Raw genomic sequence first — 18,700 nt, 5'->3', positions numbered from 1 at the left:
AAATTTAAATCGTTTCAGATTTTATAGAGATAAAATGTTTAATACAACATAAGAACTTACAAACTTTTAGAGTATAAAGAATGAATGTTAAAAGCTTATAAAAATTGTATTTAGATATTTATATAGCAGCTGACTCAGTATTGGGCTTACTGGGCTAATAATTAACTTAGTTCTGATCCTCTTTTTCCAATGATGCTTTGATAAAATTGCTTCCTGTTCCTTTATTTACTGGAAATAAAAAATTTTATAGGGCTGTCTACAAAAATTAATAATTAATTAAAAGTTCTTCATTTTATTGCAGTAAAGATAGCCAATAACAATGTCAGAGCAATAAAGATATATTGACCTAATTTCATGAACTGGATGGATATTCACTTTATGGATGACCAGCAGCATAATGCATAGGACCCTTTTAGTGGATGCATAGATATGCAAGCTCATTAACCCAGCTTCTATGGGCCATAAAACCAATGGCATTCATTGGACAGCTGAGCAGGTGAAGTTTATTCTTGGTGGTAAAACCAGCGGACTTCAGGCTAAGTTCTTCCTGTAAGAATAAACCCATTGCAATTAACTACTTCTTTTCAATCCCTGTTTCATATCAGGGGTGGGACCCTGGCATTCTGGCTAAATTTGGCTGTGTGTCCTTTGACTTTTGCTGTTCTATTATAACTACCATGTAGCCAGAGTGCTCCCCAACCTAACCAACATCAGAAGACAATTCATCGTCATCTTATGAATCTCACAATAATATTATTCAGACTATAGCCACTATTATTTGCAGACTAATAAGTGCAGTTAGTAGAATGAAAAACCACATAAATGTCATTTTAAGAATGTAATATTAATTTTCATACTGATCATTTACTTTGAAGCCTAATAATAGTAATATTATAATAACATCTTGAATTCTACTTACTAACACTCAGTATATCACAGGTATTGTAAAAATTACACTCTATGTGTTAGCCTATTTAACAATACTTATGAAATAGCTGTCATTATTGTTATTGTTGATGATAAGTAAACTAACCCTCAGAGAGATGAACTCATCTATTCTGCTTAAGTTCATGCAACTAGTTAGTGATAGAGCCCGGCCGCGGGTCTCTTGGATGCAGGGCCTAGTCCTTGACCACTATACTCTGAGATTGTGTAGTATTGTCCACCCACTTTTCTCTTCCTTCTGCTTCTGTTCTATGCATCAAGTCTGTCTCAGTGCCTGGCCATACCTGAGTATTGCAGATGGCTGGAATTGACACTCTCAGTGTTTCCTTTCTTGAAGAACCAAATACTGCCATTCATTTCTGCACTTACCATGAAGTAAAGGTGCTGCTTTTCAGTTTGGATTTTCTGAAATATGGCCAGTGTGCAGTTGTCACTGAAAGTCACCCTCAATGATTCACAAGATATTTTTTTGACTGAAGCAACAGAAGGGCAAAATTCAGAGTCCTTCTCCCTCTCAGTTCCTTGTGAGCCATCCCCACATTCAGTTTTGTTAATTATGGTTCCTCCTAGGCCGGCGCTGATAAGCTGTTCCGGTTGAATCACTAAATATTTGATTTGTGTCTAAACAATATTCCCATAGACACCAAGAGGGTTTATTTCATCTTTGAAGATTTGTTAGTACAGCAATTGGCAGACTTGTCCCCACAGAGAGGGTTTGGCTGCTTGCCTTCTAAGAGGAGCGAATCCTGCCGCAACCCATCAGCACTTGAGATCACCGAGGACGCACACCCCCCCTCATAAAACCGAAATTTTATTGTGACAATTTCCCAATATTTACGAAGTATACTTAACTCTCATAATAAATGTCTTTTATTCATAATTGCCCCTTTAACCACTCCTCTTAGGAAAGATTACATTCTACACAAGAGTTGGTAGTGTACTCAATATACTTTGTAAAATTATTGCTGAGGTATATATAAGCAATTTAAAAGAAAAAAATGGGAACCTGAATCTTTAACTTTTTTATACCACTTTAAACCATATCTAATTTTTGTAATTCTACACTGAGACCGTTATGATGACTAAGGAGCCCTGATTTTGGAATCAGGAAACTGAGATTCAGGTCCTGCCTGGCAACATATTTATTTGTAACATGTCATTTTTTTAACTTTATTTTTATTTTTTTGAAAACTTGTTCCTCGTTTATACAATGTAGATAATACATCTACCTCAAAAGTTTATTTTGTGGATCATGGAACTAACTTGTATACAGTATATTGTAAATTAGTTACATCCATATATATTATGGTTACAACCATAGCCATACCCAATGTTTATGGCTTTCTCTAATATTTTCACTTAATATTTGACATATGATTCTTTATATATATTAACATAATTTACAGACTCGTGGCATTCCAACATTCCCTACCTTTATGTCATTGCGATTTATTTTTTTTAATTATTTTTTATGTTTATTTATTATTGAGACAGAGAGAAACGGAGCATGAGTGCTGGAGGGCCAGAGAGAGAGGGAGACCAGAATCCCAAGCAGGCTCCAGGCTCTCAGCTGTCAGCACAGAGTCCAATGCGGGGCTCAAACCCACAAACCGTGAGATGGTGATCTGATCCAACGTTGGACACTTAACTGACTGAGCCACCCAGGGACCCCAAGTCAATGCATTTTAAATTCAACATATTGGGGCACCTGGTGGCTCAGTCAGTTGAGCTTCCAACTCTTCATTTTGACTCAGGTCATGATCTCACTCTCATAATTAGGAAGTTCCAGCCCACATTGGGCTCTGCGCTGACAGCATGGAGCCTGCTTGGGATTCTTTTTCTCCTCTTTCTACCCCAACCGTGCTTGCACTCTCTCTCACTCTCTCCCTTCAAAATATATAAATATTAAAATAATTTCAACATATGTTTATAACTAAGTTTATGCCTATCATATAATGATAACTCAAAAAGAATCAGATACAAAATGTAAAGGCTTAAGTGTATAAAAATGCATGTGTATTAATAATTGCTGAAAAACATCTGCAAAAATTTTAATAATGGTCTTTTTCAAAGTGTTTTTCCATATTATAAAATAAATTAACATTTTCAAATATGCCTCAAGATAACCAATAAGTTGGGGCACCTGGGGGACTCAGCTGGTTGAGTATCTGACTCTTGATTTCAACTCAGATCATAATCCCAGGGTCCTGGGATTGAGCACCATGTCAGGTTCCACTCTAAGCATGGAGCCTGATTAAAATTCTCCATCTCTCTCCCTCTGCCTCTCTCCCTGGCTCATACTCTCCTCTCACTCTCAAAAAAACAAAACAAAACAAAACAAAAAACCTAATATGGTGACTTCTGTACAAAATAGTTGGCTATAAGCTAATTAAATTTTGAAGGATTAAGTGGTTGAATTTAGAATTGATGCTGTGTTTTATACGGTCTCCAAAACCACACACAAGTTTGGTGATCTGTCAGAAGCACTCATGGAACTCAGCAAGTAGTTATGCACAGAGCTAAGGTTAATTATAGTGAGAAGATACATGGTAGGATCAGAGTGGGGAAATGACACATGCACCAGCTTTCTTACACTCACTCTACTCTCTCCTATAAGGAAGTACGCTTGTGTGTGCTCTTTTCTCTAGTCCCCCATTCCAACACACACACACACACACACACACACACACACACACACGCAGTAACATATGTGCAATATTTCTCCCCAGAGAAGTCCTTCAGATGGTCAGCACCCAAAGGTTTTATTGGCCAATTCAGGCTGCTATAACAACGTACGATAGATTTGGTGGCTTATTAACAATAGAAATTTATTTCTCACAGTTCTGGAGCCTGGAAGTTTCATATCGGTGCATCATGGAGAGAACCCTCCTGGAGGTTGCACACTGTCCACTTCCTGTATTCTCATGTGGCAGAGAGGGAAGGAGTGAGAGAGCTCTCTGGGGTCTGTTAAAAACAAGGCACTAATCCCATTCATGAGGACTCCACCCTTATGATCTAGTCACCACCCAACCCCCCGGGGTCCCTACCTACCAACACTATCAGACTGGGATGATCAGGATTTCATTGTATGAATTTTTAACCGACATAAACATTATGTCTATGACAGGACTGGTCATGTGGTCACCCTCTGCTTAGCATATATCACAACTCCAGGCTCTCAGAAGGAAAACAGATGTCCAGGGCACCCATATTATTTGTACAAAAAGTCTGGGCACGATGAATGACACTTACCAATTAGGAAATGGCAAGAAGCCAAGTGCCCAGAGATGGGTGAAGGGCAAAACCTTGCAAGCAGGCCTCTCTAAACCTAGCAGTCTCAGGCCTGCTCCATTAATTCTTTTCTGCTCCTGATCATAAACATATTCATTGTGTCAGAATTGATTAGCAAGCCTGTCTGCTGGGAAAAGTCTCCCCAGTTTGTGTCAATAAAACACACCAGTGTTGAAGAGAATATTAAATGTGCTATTTTTGTTCATGGTTCCGTGGAAGAAGAAAAGACTCCCCACGTTTCCATGTGATTCTCCTTCAGATGGAAGGATGACAGTTGAGGAGAGGATGCTGATGAAACAGACAAACTCTTCCTGTATCTTATCTTGCAGTCAAGAAGCCATGCTATCTGAGGTGATCAGGCAGAAGCTGATGTGTTTGATACTCACATCTGAACCAAAATTTATAACACATGGTCTGACACAAAAAAGGAAAGGGGACAGAATACCAGGCCCCACTTCACACCATCATCGAACATGCTTTGGTTCTTTCTCTGACAAGAATCACAGGAGCTATTTCTATAATAGACTTTCTTTGGAACCCAAGAGTTGAAACCAGATTGATTATTAACTGGTCTATAACTAAATACAATGAATAGATGTCTTTGAACTGGTCACAAAAACACTAAATTCAAAATTGCACATGATTATATAATTTCATATATGAGTTATCCAACATATAGGATATGTTTAGGGATTAACAACTAACATATTGTGAACTATTATACAGTAGTCTGCGTGGACATTATAGCTACATCTCGACAAAATATTGAAGCATGAAAATAACAGCTGTACCAAATTTTAACTGCACATGACGTTTGAGAAACATTTAATTGCCAATTTCACTCCTCACAGCTTAAAAGTGACCCTGAAAATAAATAAGAAGTATTTTATTCTAAGTTTAACTTGAACTATTCAAATACGTTTATGTTGAATATCATTCTTTGGAGAGAAAATAGACTTGGCACCTTTATTGATATCATAATTGATTGAGTTAAACTCAAGACTCTTCACCTCTAAAAAATTACCAATAAAATCATTACACAGTGTTTGTAGAATTAAGGAAATTGGTGAAAGAAAGCTGTTGCATGGCATTGTTCCAGAATGATAGAGGAATCAAAAGCTACATCTACCTTTTATTAAAAAAAATAAATCATTTTTTATGGTTAATCAATACTCCTTTAAGAACTCTTTTCTAGACTTTATAATTATAAGCAAGTGCTAAATTTTAAAATTTGTATGGATATTTAGATTTGAGAGGGATCAGAATAAAGATCGGTGCTTTGAAACTCTGGGTGTGGGTGAGATAAGCCAGGGGAATAGATGCATATTCTGCGGAGAGATGGGAAATAGAGCAGAGTCAGGTCAACAGAGCAGCCGCTGAGGGCTGGTGGAGAAGAGAAATGAGACAGTAGTGAAAACACCAAGAAGCACTAGGAGGAGCACACCTCATGTGAATGTTAGCATCTGACTGTATTCTGCAGGTCTGCTGTATTAAATTGGAAGTTATAAAAAGTACTCAAGTACCTCAAATAATTATGTGAATAATAATGAGGAGACATCAACTCAACTTTCCAAATATCACCTAAAAATCACTTTATTATAAACTAAGAAATGTTCTTAAAAATCTCATATTAAATGTCTACCTCTAGATCTTTAAACTTTCCTGGATTAAAGGTGCAATGAAAGTATCAGTTAATTTTTATGATTCAGTGTTAGAGTAGCTCAAAATGTTGTGCTCAAATTCATTTAAGCAGTTTTCCTCTTAGGATCAAATAACTTTCCTTAGAGTTATTACTGTTATTTGAAAATAGTAATAACTTATAACTGATTCAATTCAACAAATACAATTGAGTGCTAAATGGAATCAGGCACTGTTCTAGATATTTTGGATACATCCTAATGTTTTAGAAAAAAAGCTATCTTCTCAAGTTTATACTCCAGCAGGGATAGAGGGGAAAAAAATAACGATGTAAATGACATTGCATGTTAAAAGGTAATAAATGCTGTGGCTAAAAGAAAAGACAGAGAAAGGTAAGGGAGTCGGTGTACTGCAGGGGGTGCCAGGGTATGTTGGGAGCAGATTGCAGCATTATTAAATATGATAATATGACAGGCTTCACTTGTTGAAAAAATGTGACGTCAGCAAGAAACTGGGTATGGAAAGGTAAAGAAAGCAAAGCCCTGACTCAGAAACTTTGTAATTTTGTTGTAAGAAAAGTTGAGAGGGGCCCCTGGGAGGCTCAGTCAGTTGGGCGTCCAACTTCGGCTCAGAGCATGATCTCACTGTTTGTGGGTTCGAGCCCCGCATCGGGCTCTGTGCTGACAGCTCAGAGTCTGGAGCCTGCTTCAGATTCTGTGTCTCCCTCTCTCTCTGACCCTCCCCTGCTCACGCTGCCTCTCTCTCTCTCAAAAATAAATAAAACATTTTAAAAATAAAAAGAAAAGTTGATAGTAGAGGATGTATCTAGAGAGCAATGTGATACTTGGTTGTTGTTATGTTTTATGTATTTTTATTATTTTTTTAAATTTTCATATGCTTATGAAAATGCATTGTTATAAAACTATTTTGAATGTGAAAGAAACATATCAATGCATGTACTAAGCACTAAATGAGTGCTATATGTTTCATTATTATAAGAACTTTATTTTTATTAAGTGCTTGTTGGGCAAATCTCATGTAAGAGGTAGATTTGGGCTGAACATTCATTAATCAACCAATTAAATCCTTTGTTGAGTACTATGTTCAGATTCATTCTCTTGGCAACAAAGATTTTTTAAAAAAAACATTTATTGGGGCGCCTGGGTGGCTCAGTCGGTTAAGCCTCTGACTTCGGCTCAGGTCAGATCTCACGTTAGTGCGTTCGAGCCCCACGTCAGGCTCTGTGCTGACAGCCAGCTCAGAGCCTGGAGCCTGCTTCCGGTTCTGTCTCCTTCTCTCTGCCCCTCCCCATCTCATGCTCTGTCTCTCTCTGTGTCAAAAATAAATAAAACATTAAAAAAATTAAAAAAAAACATTATTTACTTTTGAGAGACAGAAAGAGCACGAGGTGGGGAAGAGGAGAGAGAGGGAGACACATAATCTGAAGCAGGCTTTTGGCTCTGAACTGTCGGTACAGAGCCGGACGCGGGGCTCGAACTCAGGGACTATGAGATCATGACCTGATTTCATGACCTGAGCCAAAGTTGGACGCTGACCTGACTGACCTACCCAGGCATCCTGAAGATTTTAAAGCAGGAATATGGCTAATTATGGATGTGCACTATTAAGTTTGAGTTCTTCAGACAGACCAGTTAGCAAATTATTATAACAGCTCTGGCATGAATAGATCAAGATCTCAACTAAGTGATAGAGACAGGAATAAAATGGAAGCTGGGAGTGTCAGTTAAATGTGAATATATATTTAGTAGAAAACATGTAATTGAAAATACAAAGTCTTAGAATGAAGAATAATACCAAAGTTTGAATAAAGCATTCATCTCATAGAGATGAGAAGTTAATCATTCCATTAATGGAAATAGGAACGTTAAAGAGGAAGCACAGATATATATGGGAAGGGAAGTTTAGTCAGTGATACATTAGTTTAAAGATCAATTGTTTCTGCAGGGGCACCTGGGTGGCTCAATCGGTTAAGCGGCTGACTCTTGATTTCAACTCAGGTCATGGTTTGTGAGTTGGAGCTTCGCGTTGGGCTCTGCACTGACACTGTGGACTCTACTTGAGATTCTCTCTCTCCCTCCCTCTCTCTGCTGTTGTCTCTCTCCCTCAAAATAAATAAGTAAACTTAAAAAATCTATTATTTCTATGAAAAGTCCATAAGTTAATTAGTAATGTAGGCCTAGAATCAGAAAATGGTTTGCAGGTAAGAGTTGGAAATTACTTGCACAGAGGTGATGTTCAAGGACACGGAAGTAAATTAGATAGCTAAAGAAAAAGAAAAGAAGATAAAAACATGGAGATTTCCTACGCTTGATGAAAGCAAAAGAGAGAGAGAAAGAGAGATCAATGAAGGAAAAATGAGGAGTGATAATAATCAGGAAAATATACGTATCACCAAACTCAATCTTTAAGAAAAAAGAAAAAAAAAGAAACAGGCACATGGAAGGATGCACAGTGTGTGAGTTTTGACAAGTGCAGGCCTGTGACCACAACAATCAAGATAGAGAAGCAGCCCATCACCCGTCGCTCCCATCATCTCCTCGTGCACCTGAAAGTCAGTCTCCACCTCCACTCCCAGTCACTGGCAACAGGTAGGCAGTTGTCTTCCCTCACAGTTTTCTCTTTTCCAGAATATTTTATAAATGGAATGCGTGTACATAGGCTTTTGAGTCTGCCTTCTTCCACTTCATACAATATGTTTGAGATTCATCCATGTTGTTGAATGTATGGTTTGGTTTTTGTTTTTGTTTTTTTCCGAATAGCGTTCCACTGCATAGATGTTTTGTTCCACAGTTTGTTCATCCATTGACCTGTTGAAAGATATTTTCATAATTTCCAATGTGGGTGATTATGATTTAAGCTGCTATAAACATTCACACAGAGGTACCAAGGTGCACACAAGGTTTCATTTCTTTTGAATAAATATACAGCAAAATCACAGCTGGCTTGTAAAATAAGCATAGTTTTATTTTTATAAGTAATGGGCAACCACTTGCCATTTCCACTAGTAAAGTACAAGAACTTCTCCACAACCTTCCAACCCTTGGTATCTTCAATGTTGTTTATTTTGCCATTTAATAGGTTTGTAGTTGTATCTAATTGTGATTTTATTTTGCATCTTCCTAATGACTAATAGCGTTGAACATATTTTAGTGTATTTGCTATTTTTAAATACTGTTTTTGATTAAAGGTTATGACTTTTTTTAATGTTTTTATTTATTATTGAGAGACACAGAGAGAGAGAGAGAGAGAGAGAGCATGAATATGGGAGATGCAAAGAGAGGAGGAGACATAGAACCTGAAGGAGGCTCCAGGCTCTGAGCTGTCATCACAGAGCCCAGCTGCAGGACTTGAACCGCATGATTATCACCTGAGCCGAAAGCAGATGCTTAACCGACTGAGCCACCCAAGTGCCCCATGGTCATGACTTTTAAGAAAAAGTTGAAAACAGTTGTTTATATCAAATAGAAACATTTGATTTCCTAGGTCATGTCTTAAGATAAATGAATGATAGGAGCGCCTGGGTGGCTCAGTCATTAAACATCTGACTTTGGCTCAGGTCATGATCTTGTGGTGTGTGAGTTGGAGCCCTTCTTGGGCTCTGTGCTGACAGCTCAGAGCCTGGAGCCTGCTTCAGAATTTGTGACTTCCTCTCTCTCTGCCCCTTACTCACTCCTGATCTGTCCCTGTATCTCAAAAAACAAGTAAACATTAAAAAAAAATTTTTTTAAGATAAATGAATGATAATTCAATGACAAGGTTAGAGTAAATTTTCTGGGACAAAGTGAATACATTCGGGAAGGATTGCTGATATGATTAAATGAGCTTTAAAGCTGTATTTGAAAGGCTGAGAAAAAAGATCCCAGAAACAGTATCAAGAACAACAGATGTGACTTAAAAAAAACAAAAATAAAAACTGATGACTTGAAGGAAAAGTAGTAAGATGGTTACAAACAATATTCCTATCCATGTATCCACCAATGGACAGATGAGTAATTAGAACAGTGAATTTGGAAGCTTAATATAACAAATAAATACATTTCTTGAAGCTGTTGGAAAGGAACATATGAACCACTTTTAGAGCAATGGGAGGATAGACGTTATTTGACAGGAACAATTTTGATAAATGGGGACACATTTAAAATGGAATCATTTTAAAAGAGCATTGGAATTAGAATGAAAAATAAAGTCCTAATGTTGTTTGTGAATGCCATCTAGAGCAAAATTGTGCAGTAGATTTTGTACATCATACTTCTCTCTGTGTGTGACAAAATTGGCCCAGAGGCAATATTAGGTTTCCTCACTCCTCTTTTGGAAACTCCATTCTTTCCCAAGCAGAGATCAGTGTTATCTACCCTCTGCAATGTTACTGATTAAATAAATAAATAAATAAGTGATCCTTGATGCTAAAGCAGAACTAAGCAATAAAAATTTTAAATGAATTAAACCTAAATAAAATAAAAGTAAAATATATTATATAAATTATATATATCAATATATGTACTATAAATAAAAATAAGAATAAAGAAGACATCAATATAATAGGTCACTTCATTTTGTTTATTTATTTATGTATTTATTTTAATTTTATTTATTTTGAGAGAGGCAGAGATAGTGCAAGTGGGGGAGGGGCGGAGAGAGGGAAAGAGAGAATCCCAAGCAGGCTCCATGCCACCAGTGCGGAGCTCAATGCATGGCTGAATCCACAAACCCATGACATCATGACTTGAGCTGAAACCAAGAGTCAGATGCTTAACCAACTGAGCCACCCATGGGCTCCTGCTGCTTCATTTTATTCATTAACTATCTATTGAGTAAGTGTTGAATGACTCCTGAGAAAAACTGAATTGACAAAGTGGTAAATACAACACACTCCCTCTTCTCATGGACCTCAGAGGTTTTGCAAACAATTATAATAAAGAATGACAAATATTAGCAAAGGCACAGGGCTTTGAAAATGTAAGGAGCTCTCCAGTCAGTTCAAATTTAATGTGAACATTTATGAAATATAGAAGTGGATTAATAGGAAAGTGGAACTTGAGCACTTATTAGGGGCCAGAAAGCAAAGACCAGAACAAACTGAAGCTTATGAAACATTCCAAGTCAATGCCACAGGAATTTTAGTCATGTTCAGAGCAGGGAAATGAATATTAAAAGTTAGTTATGCTATTTGCACAAGATAGTAGAATGTTGAGTTGGCAGAACTGTTCAACTAATCATACTGACCTCCACCAAAGAAAATAAATGGGCTAGAAAGAGTTTAAGAGATTGAAGCCCAAGGTAGGAGAGAAGCTGTGGAAAGTTTGCTAGAGATGATTCTAGGTCTCTAGAAAAACATGCCAATGACATCATAGCATCAAACTCTACCTGGTCTTTGAGAAATGTGGAGAAGGGACAGTGTTAGATTAAGAATGTGGTCATCTGTTCAATCTCTCATTAATTTGTTTATTCATCTTTATCTTGTTTTTTTTAGTTTTTATTTTCACTCTAGGTAGTTAGCATACAGTGTTATTAGTTTCAGATGTATAAGTGATTCAACAATTTCATACATCACCCTATGCTTCTTTATTCAACTTAAAAAAAAACATTTTAGCATTTGGTGTGTCAGATGCACTTGGTGTGCTGGTCAGTAGTGACACAAAGTTTAACAGAGGACCCAAGCCCTGACCTCACAAAAGCTCACAATGTAATTGAAAGTCAGGAGGACATATGAGCTATTAAAGCGGAGTGTGATAAATTCAATAAGAGAACTTCTGAGCATCTGACAATAAGAGAATTAACCTAATTAATTCTATTGACGGGGATGAGAGAAGATTTCAAAAAGAAACTGATGGTTTTAGGGGGCCTGACTTTTGTTGTTAATTCAAGAAAAAATTGCCTTTTGAGCACAAGCATTTATAGGAACTTATAAAGATTCCCAAACACTTTTTAAGTATTTTAGTAATAAAGTAAAAAATGTGAGTCAGATGATGTACAAAACTAGATTTTTAACTGATTGTAGAACAATCCATAAATAGTTTCGATTTATAAATCAATACCAATCAGTCATTACTTGTCTGTTATAAAACTCTGTGCTTGACACTTGATCCATTAAGTATTTTTATCAGTGACTTGGATGAACACATAAAACATAAGTTTGGAAATAATGAAGCTGAAAGTTCTAAATTAAAATATTGTATGAAGATTTAAAACAAAGAACAGTTTCAATGGACAGAGGATAAGTCAAGTCTAATAAGATAAATTCAATTATTGGTAATAATTGCAAATCCATGCTAAAATGAATTAAATAAATATGAGATTTTAGATAATTTCAGTGACATCAGGACATAGAAGACCTGTTATGACACAATGTAACGCAGTTGCAAAAATTGGCAAAGGACATTTTATGCTTATATAACAAAAACAAAAGGATAAGGCCATTTTATCTCAGTACAAAGTCAAAACTGGCAATTGTTACTGCAGCCTGCTCTAATTAAAGTCAATTTCTAATATATCCAGTTCTGGGAGACATGGGCATAATTTTATGTATCATAATATGGAGTATTTAAGCAGGGATTTGGAGACCAGGGATATCTAAAATGTCAAAGAAGGCAGAGAAAGGAACCTAAAACACAAGCGGCAGAACAGACCAGTTTGTGAGGCACCCTGGACGTTCATTCAGTAGGAACATGAGATGCCCCAGAAGGCAAACCCTGTGTATTCTCCACAATTCCAGCTACTACAGCAATAGGAGCAATCAAACTCAAGTGAACCCCTCCTCCAGATGAATGACCCAGCAAAGGAATCGGAATCAAAGGTAAAATGTCATCCACTGAAACAACTCACAGAGAACAAGGAAATACCTTATTCTTGTAGGTAGTGGAATGGAGCGAAGAGAAAACTGAAAGGTGCCTCCTACACATTACCTAGAAAGCAAAGGCCCTGGTTGTGTAGAGTCACAAGTCAGCCAACAGGAATACAAAAAAGCACATTTCTAGAATTTCTGAAATTCTCATGCCTAGAATAGGTTTGATCCCTGATTCATGCATGGGGCAGTCTACAGGTGAGAATAGCATTTTCCCATCTGGGAAAATAAGAATTATAGAGCTGATCAGATTGCATGAATAATTCAGTGGCCCCTCAGCCCCACGTCACAGTTGATTCATTCCTGGTGAAGCACTGGAATTGACCACCACCCTGTGAGTCGATCACTGTGCTAGATTCGGAGAACATGAAAACAGATGAAGCCAGTGCTTTGACATAAAGAATTCACATTTCTATCGGTAATGGAGAATCACTGAAGTTTTTAAAGCTAGGAAGTAATGGGTTAGGTTTTAGAATGATAGATAACAGTAAATGGAAAGGTTTAATAACCTATTCACTTAGTTGAGATATGATGTTTAAAAAAATGTAGGCTACTTTGAAACATTTTAAAAAAGATATTACATATATTAATGTTTCCCATAATGAGCAAAGTAGTTTAAGGAATATTGAGGAGGGGCGCCTGGGTGGCTCAGTCGGCTAAACCTCCAGCTTCGGCTCAGGTCAGATCTCACGTTCGTGGGTTCGAGCCCCGCGTCAGGCTCTGTGCTAACGGCTAGCTCAGAGCCTGGAGCCTGCTTCCAGTTCTGTGTCTCCTCTCTCTGCCCCTCCCCTTCTCATGCTCTGTCTCTCCTGTATCAAAAATTAATAAAACATTTTTTTTAAAAAGGAATATTGAGGAAAATATATCAAAATACTTTAAACCAAATTCTAATTGTGTAAGTAATATATAGATATATATTTCTTTTGCAAAAAATTTCTAATAATACAGGCATGTAGTTTGGTCACATTACATGTGAATTCGAATCATTTAAATATGAATTATAATACATATAAAATATTTACAGATCTCACTTCTTGAGAAAAATGTTAAACAAAGCAAATAACCCTAAATTTGAAAATCATCAACAATCAGGATTTGAAGTGACTAAATAGTAAGCTGTTCACACTTTTGTCACAAGGTGGCACCATAGCGGTAACTGTGTTCAGTGATGTATCCTTCCCTAACCTTTTCTCTGTGTTTACATAATTATGAATTACCTTTATAACCATATTCATAATTTGAGGTTTTCTACATAATTGAAATTATTCTATATCTAATGAATGAACTGGAACTTTCTGCCTTCGGTAAATCAGATGGGTCAGAAATCTATCTCATTCTTTAAATGCTGTCTAATATTCCTTAAGGACAAGATACCTATAGTTTATTTTACAATGAAATGGTCATGTAGGTGTCTTATGGTTTTTACTAATGCAAATTATGTCATAGAGAACATCTTTAAACAATTCTGTTTGTATAAATAGGCAAGTGTCTCTGAAATATATTTTCTTCCAGGAGAAATTTCTGGCTTTGAGCATATGAACCTTTTTAATTCTAATAAATATGGTTGAATTGTTCATTCAAAGGTTCTAACAATTTAAGTTCTAACAAACATTGTATGAGAATGCCCATTTTCTCCATAACTGAATATTTTCTATCCTTTTGAATGCTGCCACCTGACATAAAAATGGTGGTGAAAATTTACTATTCCTTAACTAGAAGTAAGATTGAAAAGACTTTAAAAATGTTAATGAACTTTTGTGCGTTTTGTTCAGTATCTGGCCAGTTCATATCATTTGTCCATTTTTCACTTTTTTCCCACAATCCTTTGGATTGGTCAGAACTTTTCATATGTTATATATATTAATCGTTAGTTCTTTGTGTCTATCAAAAAACTTTTCTCTTAATCTGTTACTTATCTTTGAACCTGATAATGGCGACTTTCACTGCAAATGTGTTTTAGTTTTTGGGTGGCCAAAGGTCAGGATTTTCTCTTACGGCTTCCGGATATTTGTTTTGTTTTGCTTTGAGATGTCCAAAATTTTAAAGTTCTACAAAGATATTCCTTTTACTTGATTGTAATGTAAACATATGGATTGTTGGGGTTTGTGTTTTTGAGTTTTGTTTGTTTTTGTTTTTTACATTTAGTGTTTTTGTATTTGGAACGTACATTTTTACAAATATTTAATTTATATTAGCACCATGTATTGAATAGATGTTTTTCTTCAATGGTTTGAAGTACTACCTTTATCATGTATCAGTTTCAACTTCGTATAAATCTGTGTCCAGATACCCTATTCTGTTCTACAGTCAATCAAAATTTTAACATTTTCATGCAACGGATTGTCCCCACTTTGAATATCATAGAATGACCCCCACTTCAAAGAGGCCGTAAAAGGAGCTCAGAGAGTTAGAGGTTTGATGAAGTCCTGTCACTATGCTGGCTGCCAACCTGGGCCTGGGGACCCGTTTTTTCTTATTTCTGTTTCAGTGTTTTTCCCATTCAGTTGGAAACTGTAAGATCAACGAGAAAACAGGTCACTTTCAGCCTCCCTTATCTTGATTCTTTTTCAGGAACAGAGGCGTATTCAGACTGCAGTAGGTCCCCGTGCCAGAACGGAGGCACGTGCATCAGCGGAAGGACGGACTCTATCTGTGCCTGCCGGCATCCGTTCACGGGCGATAACTGCACCGTCAAGCTGGTGGACGAAAATGCTCTGGCTCCAGGTATGAAAGTGCACGCAGCCTTGGATTTGCTCCATGTCATAAAAACATTGTTTGAAAATATTCACAAGTGCCTATTTAAACCTGATTAATCTGGACTCATGTGAGGATTCATTCCTTTTACTTCTGAAACTTACTGAACAACACACACAATTTACAAGTGGAAATGTCTGTCAGGTAAATCCGTACTGATGTACGCTTGTTGAAATCTTCCCTTTTGATGTAACAGAGTTAGTCTTTTTTTTTTTCCTTGTGCATCTTAAAAGAAAATGCAGATGTACATATTTGATTGGTATAAACTCTCCTCAAACAAGTTGATAAATATACCTTTGATGCATGTCAGATATGGTCATTTAAATGAAGCTTCAGTAAGTAATTAGCAGCATATCTTCTGTGAAGGTTAAGCTAACAGTGCCATTTTGATTGGGTGAGACTTAGAATATGCTCAGATGTACTAAGTAGAACAAAATGCCTTTTTGTCCATTTACCTTCATAAGTAGTGCTTGTTATAAATTAACTTTAAGAGTCTGCCATTTTTTATTTTTGTACAAGAAAATATGTGCAGTATTTAAAATATAGTTCTTTCATGACAGCAAAAACATATTTTAAATCAGGCTTTTTTCAATAATACACAGCATGCCAAAGAGTAAATGTTTTAGTCTATTTTTAAATCTCAGCCTTTGTGAGTACATTTGGCATTAATTACATAGAAAATTGCTTTTGTCTAGTTCTCTATAGTGCGTATGACTTCATCTGGTTTCCATTTTAGCCTCTAGAAACTGTTTGACAAGGTGCTGGAAAAATTGTTTCTACATCATGTCAGCTTCAATTCTTACAAAGGGCTTCAAAACATGCTGGCATACCACAGTGACCATAGAGTGCTTTGAATTTCTTTATCACTGGAGAGATCAAAGCAACATGCAAATTAATCTTTGAGGCGTTTCTGTGAGGGATGTATCAAGCGTTATTATCATTCTATCCTGAGCTGAATGGAGAAACTGAGGCTCACAGAGGGCAAATGATTGGAGATAATTCAGCAAAGAGGCAGGCGTCCAGACACCCATGCTCTTGTTAAATCTGATGAATGACTTTTTTCCTTCAGCTCACCCTTTTTATAACAGATAAAATGATAAGGAAATGAGGATAGACAATATTAAAAAATATGAAAATTGACTCCACTTTTTTCCCTCTAACAGATTTCTCCAAAGGATCTTACAGATATGCACCGATGGTGGCATTTTTTGCATCCCACACGTACGGAATGACTGCACCTGGTCCTATCCTATTTAATAATTTGGACGTCAATTATGGAGCTTCATATACTCCAAGAACTGGAAAATTCAGAATTCCATATCTTGGGGTGTATGTGTTTAAGTATACCATTGAGTCATTTAGTGCTCATATCTCTGGATTTTTAGTGGTTGATGGAAGAGACAAGCTTGCATTTGAATCTGAAAATATTAACAGTGAAATCCGCTGTGATAGGGTTTTAACTGGGGATGCCTTATTAGAATTAAATTATGGGCAGGAAGTGTGGTTGCGACTTGTAAAAGGAACAATTCCAGCCAAATTTCCCCCTGCTACTACATTTAGTGGTTATTTGTTATATCGTACATAAATTAGCATGAAAGACAGACTATCACCTTTACTGAGAACCAGCCAGTGTTTTTCTTTATCTCTGCATGCACATCTGCTCTGCTTTTGACTTTCTACATGAAATGAACATCAACTTCTCTTTTAATCTGAGTAAGGCTGTAAGTTTGTTGATGTCATAAAATTATTTCACTATCTCCTGGGTAACCTGTTTACGAAGGAGGTTTTTGCTCCTAAAGATATTTAGTGACACAGAACGCAAAGTGCATTTGTTAATATAATGTTTTTTATTTTCTCTGGTTAAGTCATTTTAATGTAAAGCAATATGACTAAATGGCAATCAATCAATTTTGTCAGTCACAGTAGTCTTTCCAATAAAATATTTACCTTTTGTTATTCCCTATGTATATAAATATATAACATATATTTCCTAAATTCACAATTCAAATAAATTACTCAAAGACCAAGAAGTGCTATTTTGTAACTTTGATTTTTACTCTTAATTATTAGGTTGATCAGTTTTATATATTAAAATTTCATTTGTAATCAAAATTAAGAAAGTTGTATTTGAAACTTGAAATATGCTGAATTACTGTTCTCTGTAATTTAGAGGTTAAAGTAATAATTGACAAATAGTGGAACATTTACATCTTTGTCTATGTATATATAAGTGGGTCTTTTACCTACCTCCATTATACAATACAGGGAAAAAAATAAAAGTTTCCTCTAATGAGTGTCCCTCCAAGGCAGTGCAAACAGGCCTGCTCATATCCTTATAAAGGGCACATAAGATTCCAGAGTAATACTACAATTTTGGGATATTTACTCTGTCCTGATTCTCTTCTATGGAACTTACATGAAATGTCTCATTGAATCCTCACAAAAACCCTTGTAAAGTGGGCATTATTATTATCATTTCACAGTTGAGGAAACAGACACAGAGAGATTATGGAATGGACTGAGCTCCACAACTAGCAAGGACTCAGGCAGGATTTAGAACCAGGGAGGGTCTTCAGGGCAGGGTCACCCCTCCTCTGCCTTTCCTCCTACAGATGTAACCATAATTTACATAATAATCTCTTTAGATTGTTTAGAGTGTTTTATCATAACACCATTGTTGTAGTGAACAACCTTAAATATACATTTCTTTCATATTTGATAAAGTATTTCTGGAGAATAGGTTCCTATAAGTAAATAGTAAAAATAATAACGAAAAAAGTTTGGCTTGGTGAGCATTCTTCAGGAATCAATTTACTTAATGCTCACTAGAATCCTATGATATATACACCTTAAACCTATGAGATACATATTAAGTGTTATCATCCTCTTTCCACTGCTGAGAAACTGAGACACACAGAGGGTAATTAGAGCAAACTATGGGGGATCTCTGTAATAAAGGTAAGCATATTTTTCTTATTTTGCTAAGTACTGTCCAACTGCCCTTGGAAAGATTTGTGCTCACCCGTAGCCCCATTTTACTCACGTAAAAGAGTGTTCCGTAATTCCCATACACCCTCATCTAACTTCCTATTTTTTTAAATATTGCCAATCTTGAAAGTGAAAATTATATTTTCTTATAGCAGAAAATTGAAAAGATTTCAAATTGGCCAAAACTTGAAAACATATGTCCATACAAAGACTTGTATGTGA

The 18,700-nt window shown here is 36.3% G+C and overlaps 1 protein-coding gene across 1 annotated transcript in view; it reads left to right on the top strand.

The window, feature by feature from the left end:
• MMRN1 (multimerin 1) overlaps positions 1-17,520 on the top strand; it is a 54,440-nt gene extending 36,920 nt beyond the window's left edge. The window contains exons 7-8 of the mRNA XM_029923674.1: positions 15,314-15,460; positions 16,654-17,520. Of these exons, the coding sequence (XP_029779534.1) occupies positions 15,314-15,460; positions 16,654-17,075 (569 nt within the window). The 3' untranslated portion in view covers positions 17,076-17,520. The remainder of the gene's footprint in view (positions 1-15,313; positions 15,461-16,653) is intronic.
• The last annotated feature ends 1,180 nt before the right edge of the window (positions 17,521-18,700 follow it).

Source organism: Suricata suricatta, chromosome 1 (assembly GCF_006229205.1).
Source record: "Suricata suricatta isolate VVHF042 chromosome 1, meerkat_22Aug2017_6uvM2_HiC, whole genome shotgun sequence".
Taxonomy (NCBI): Eukaryota; Metazoa; Chordata; class Mammalia; order Carnivora; family Herpestidae; genus Suricata; species Suricata suricatta.
The sequence above is the reverse complement of the archived record's forward strand: the minus strand, read 5'-3'. Positions and strand labels throughout refer to the sequence as shown.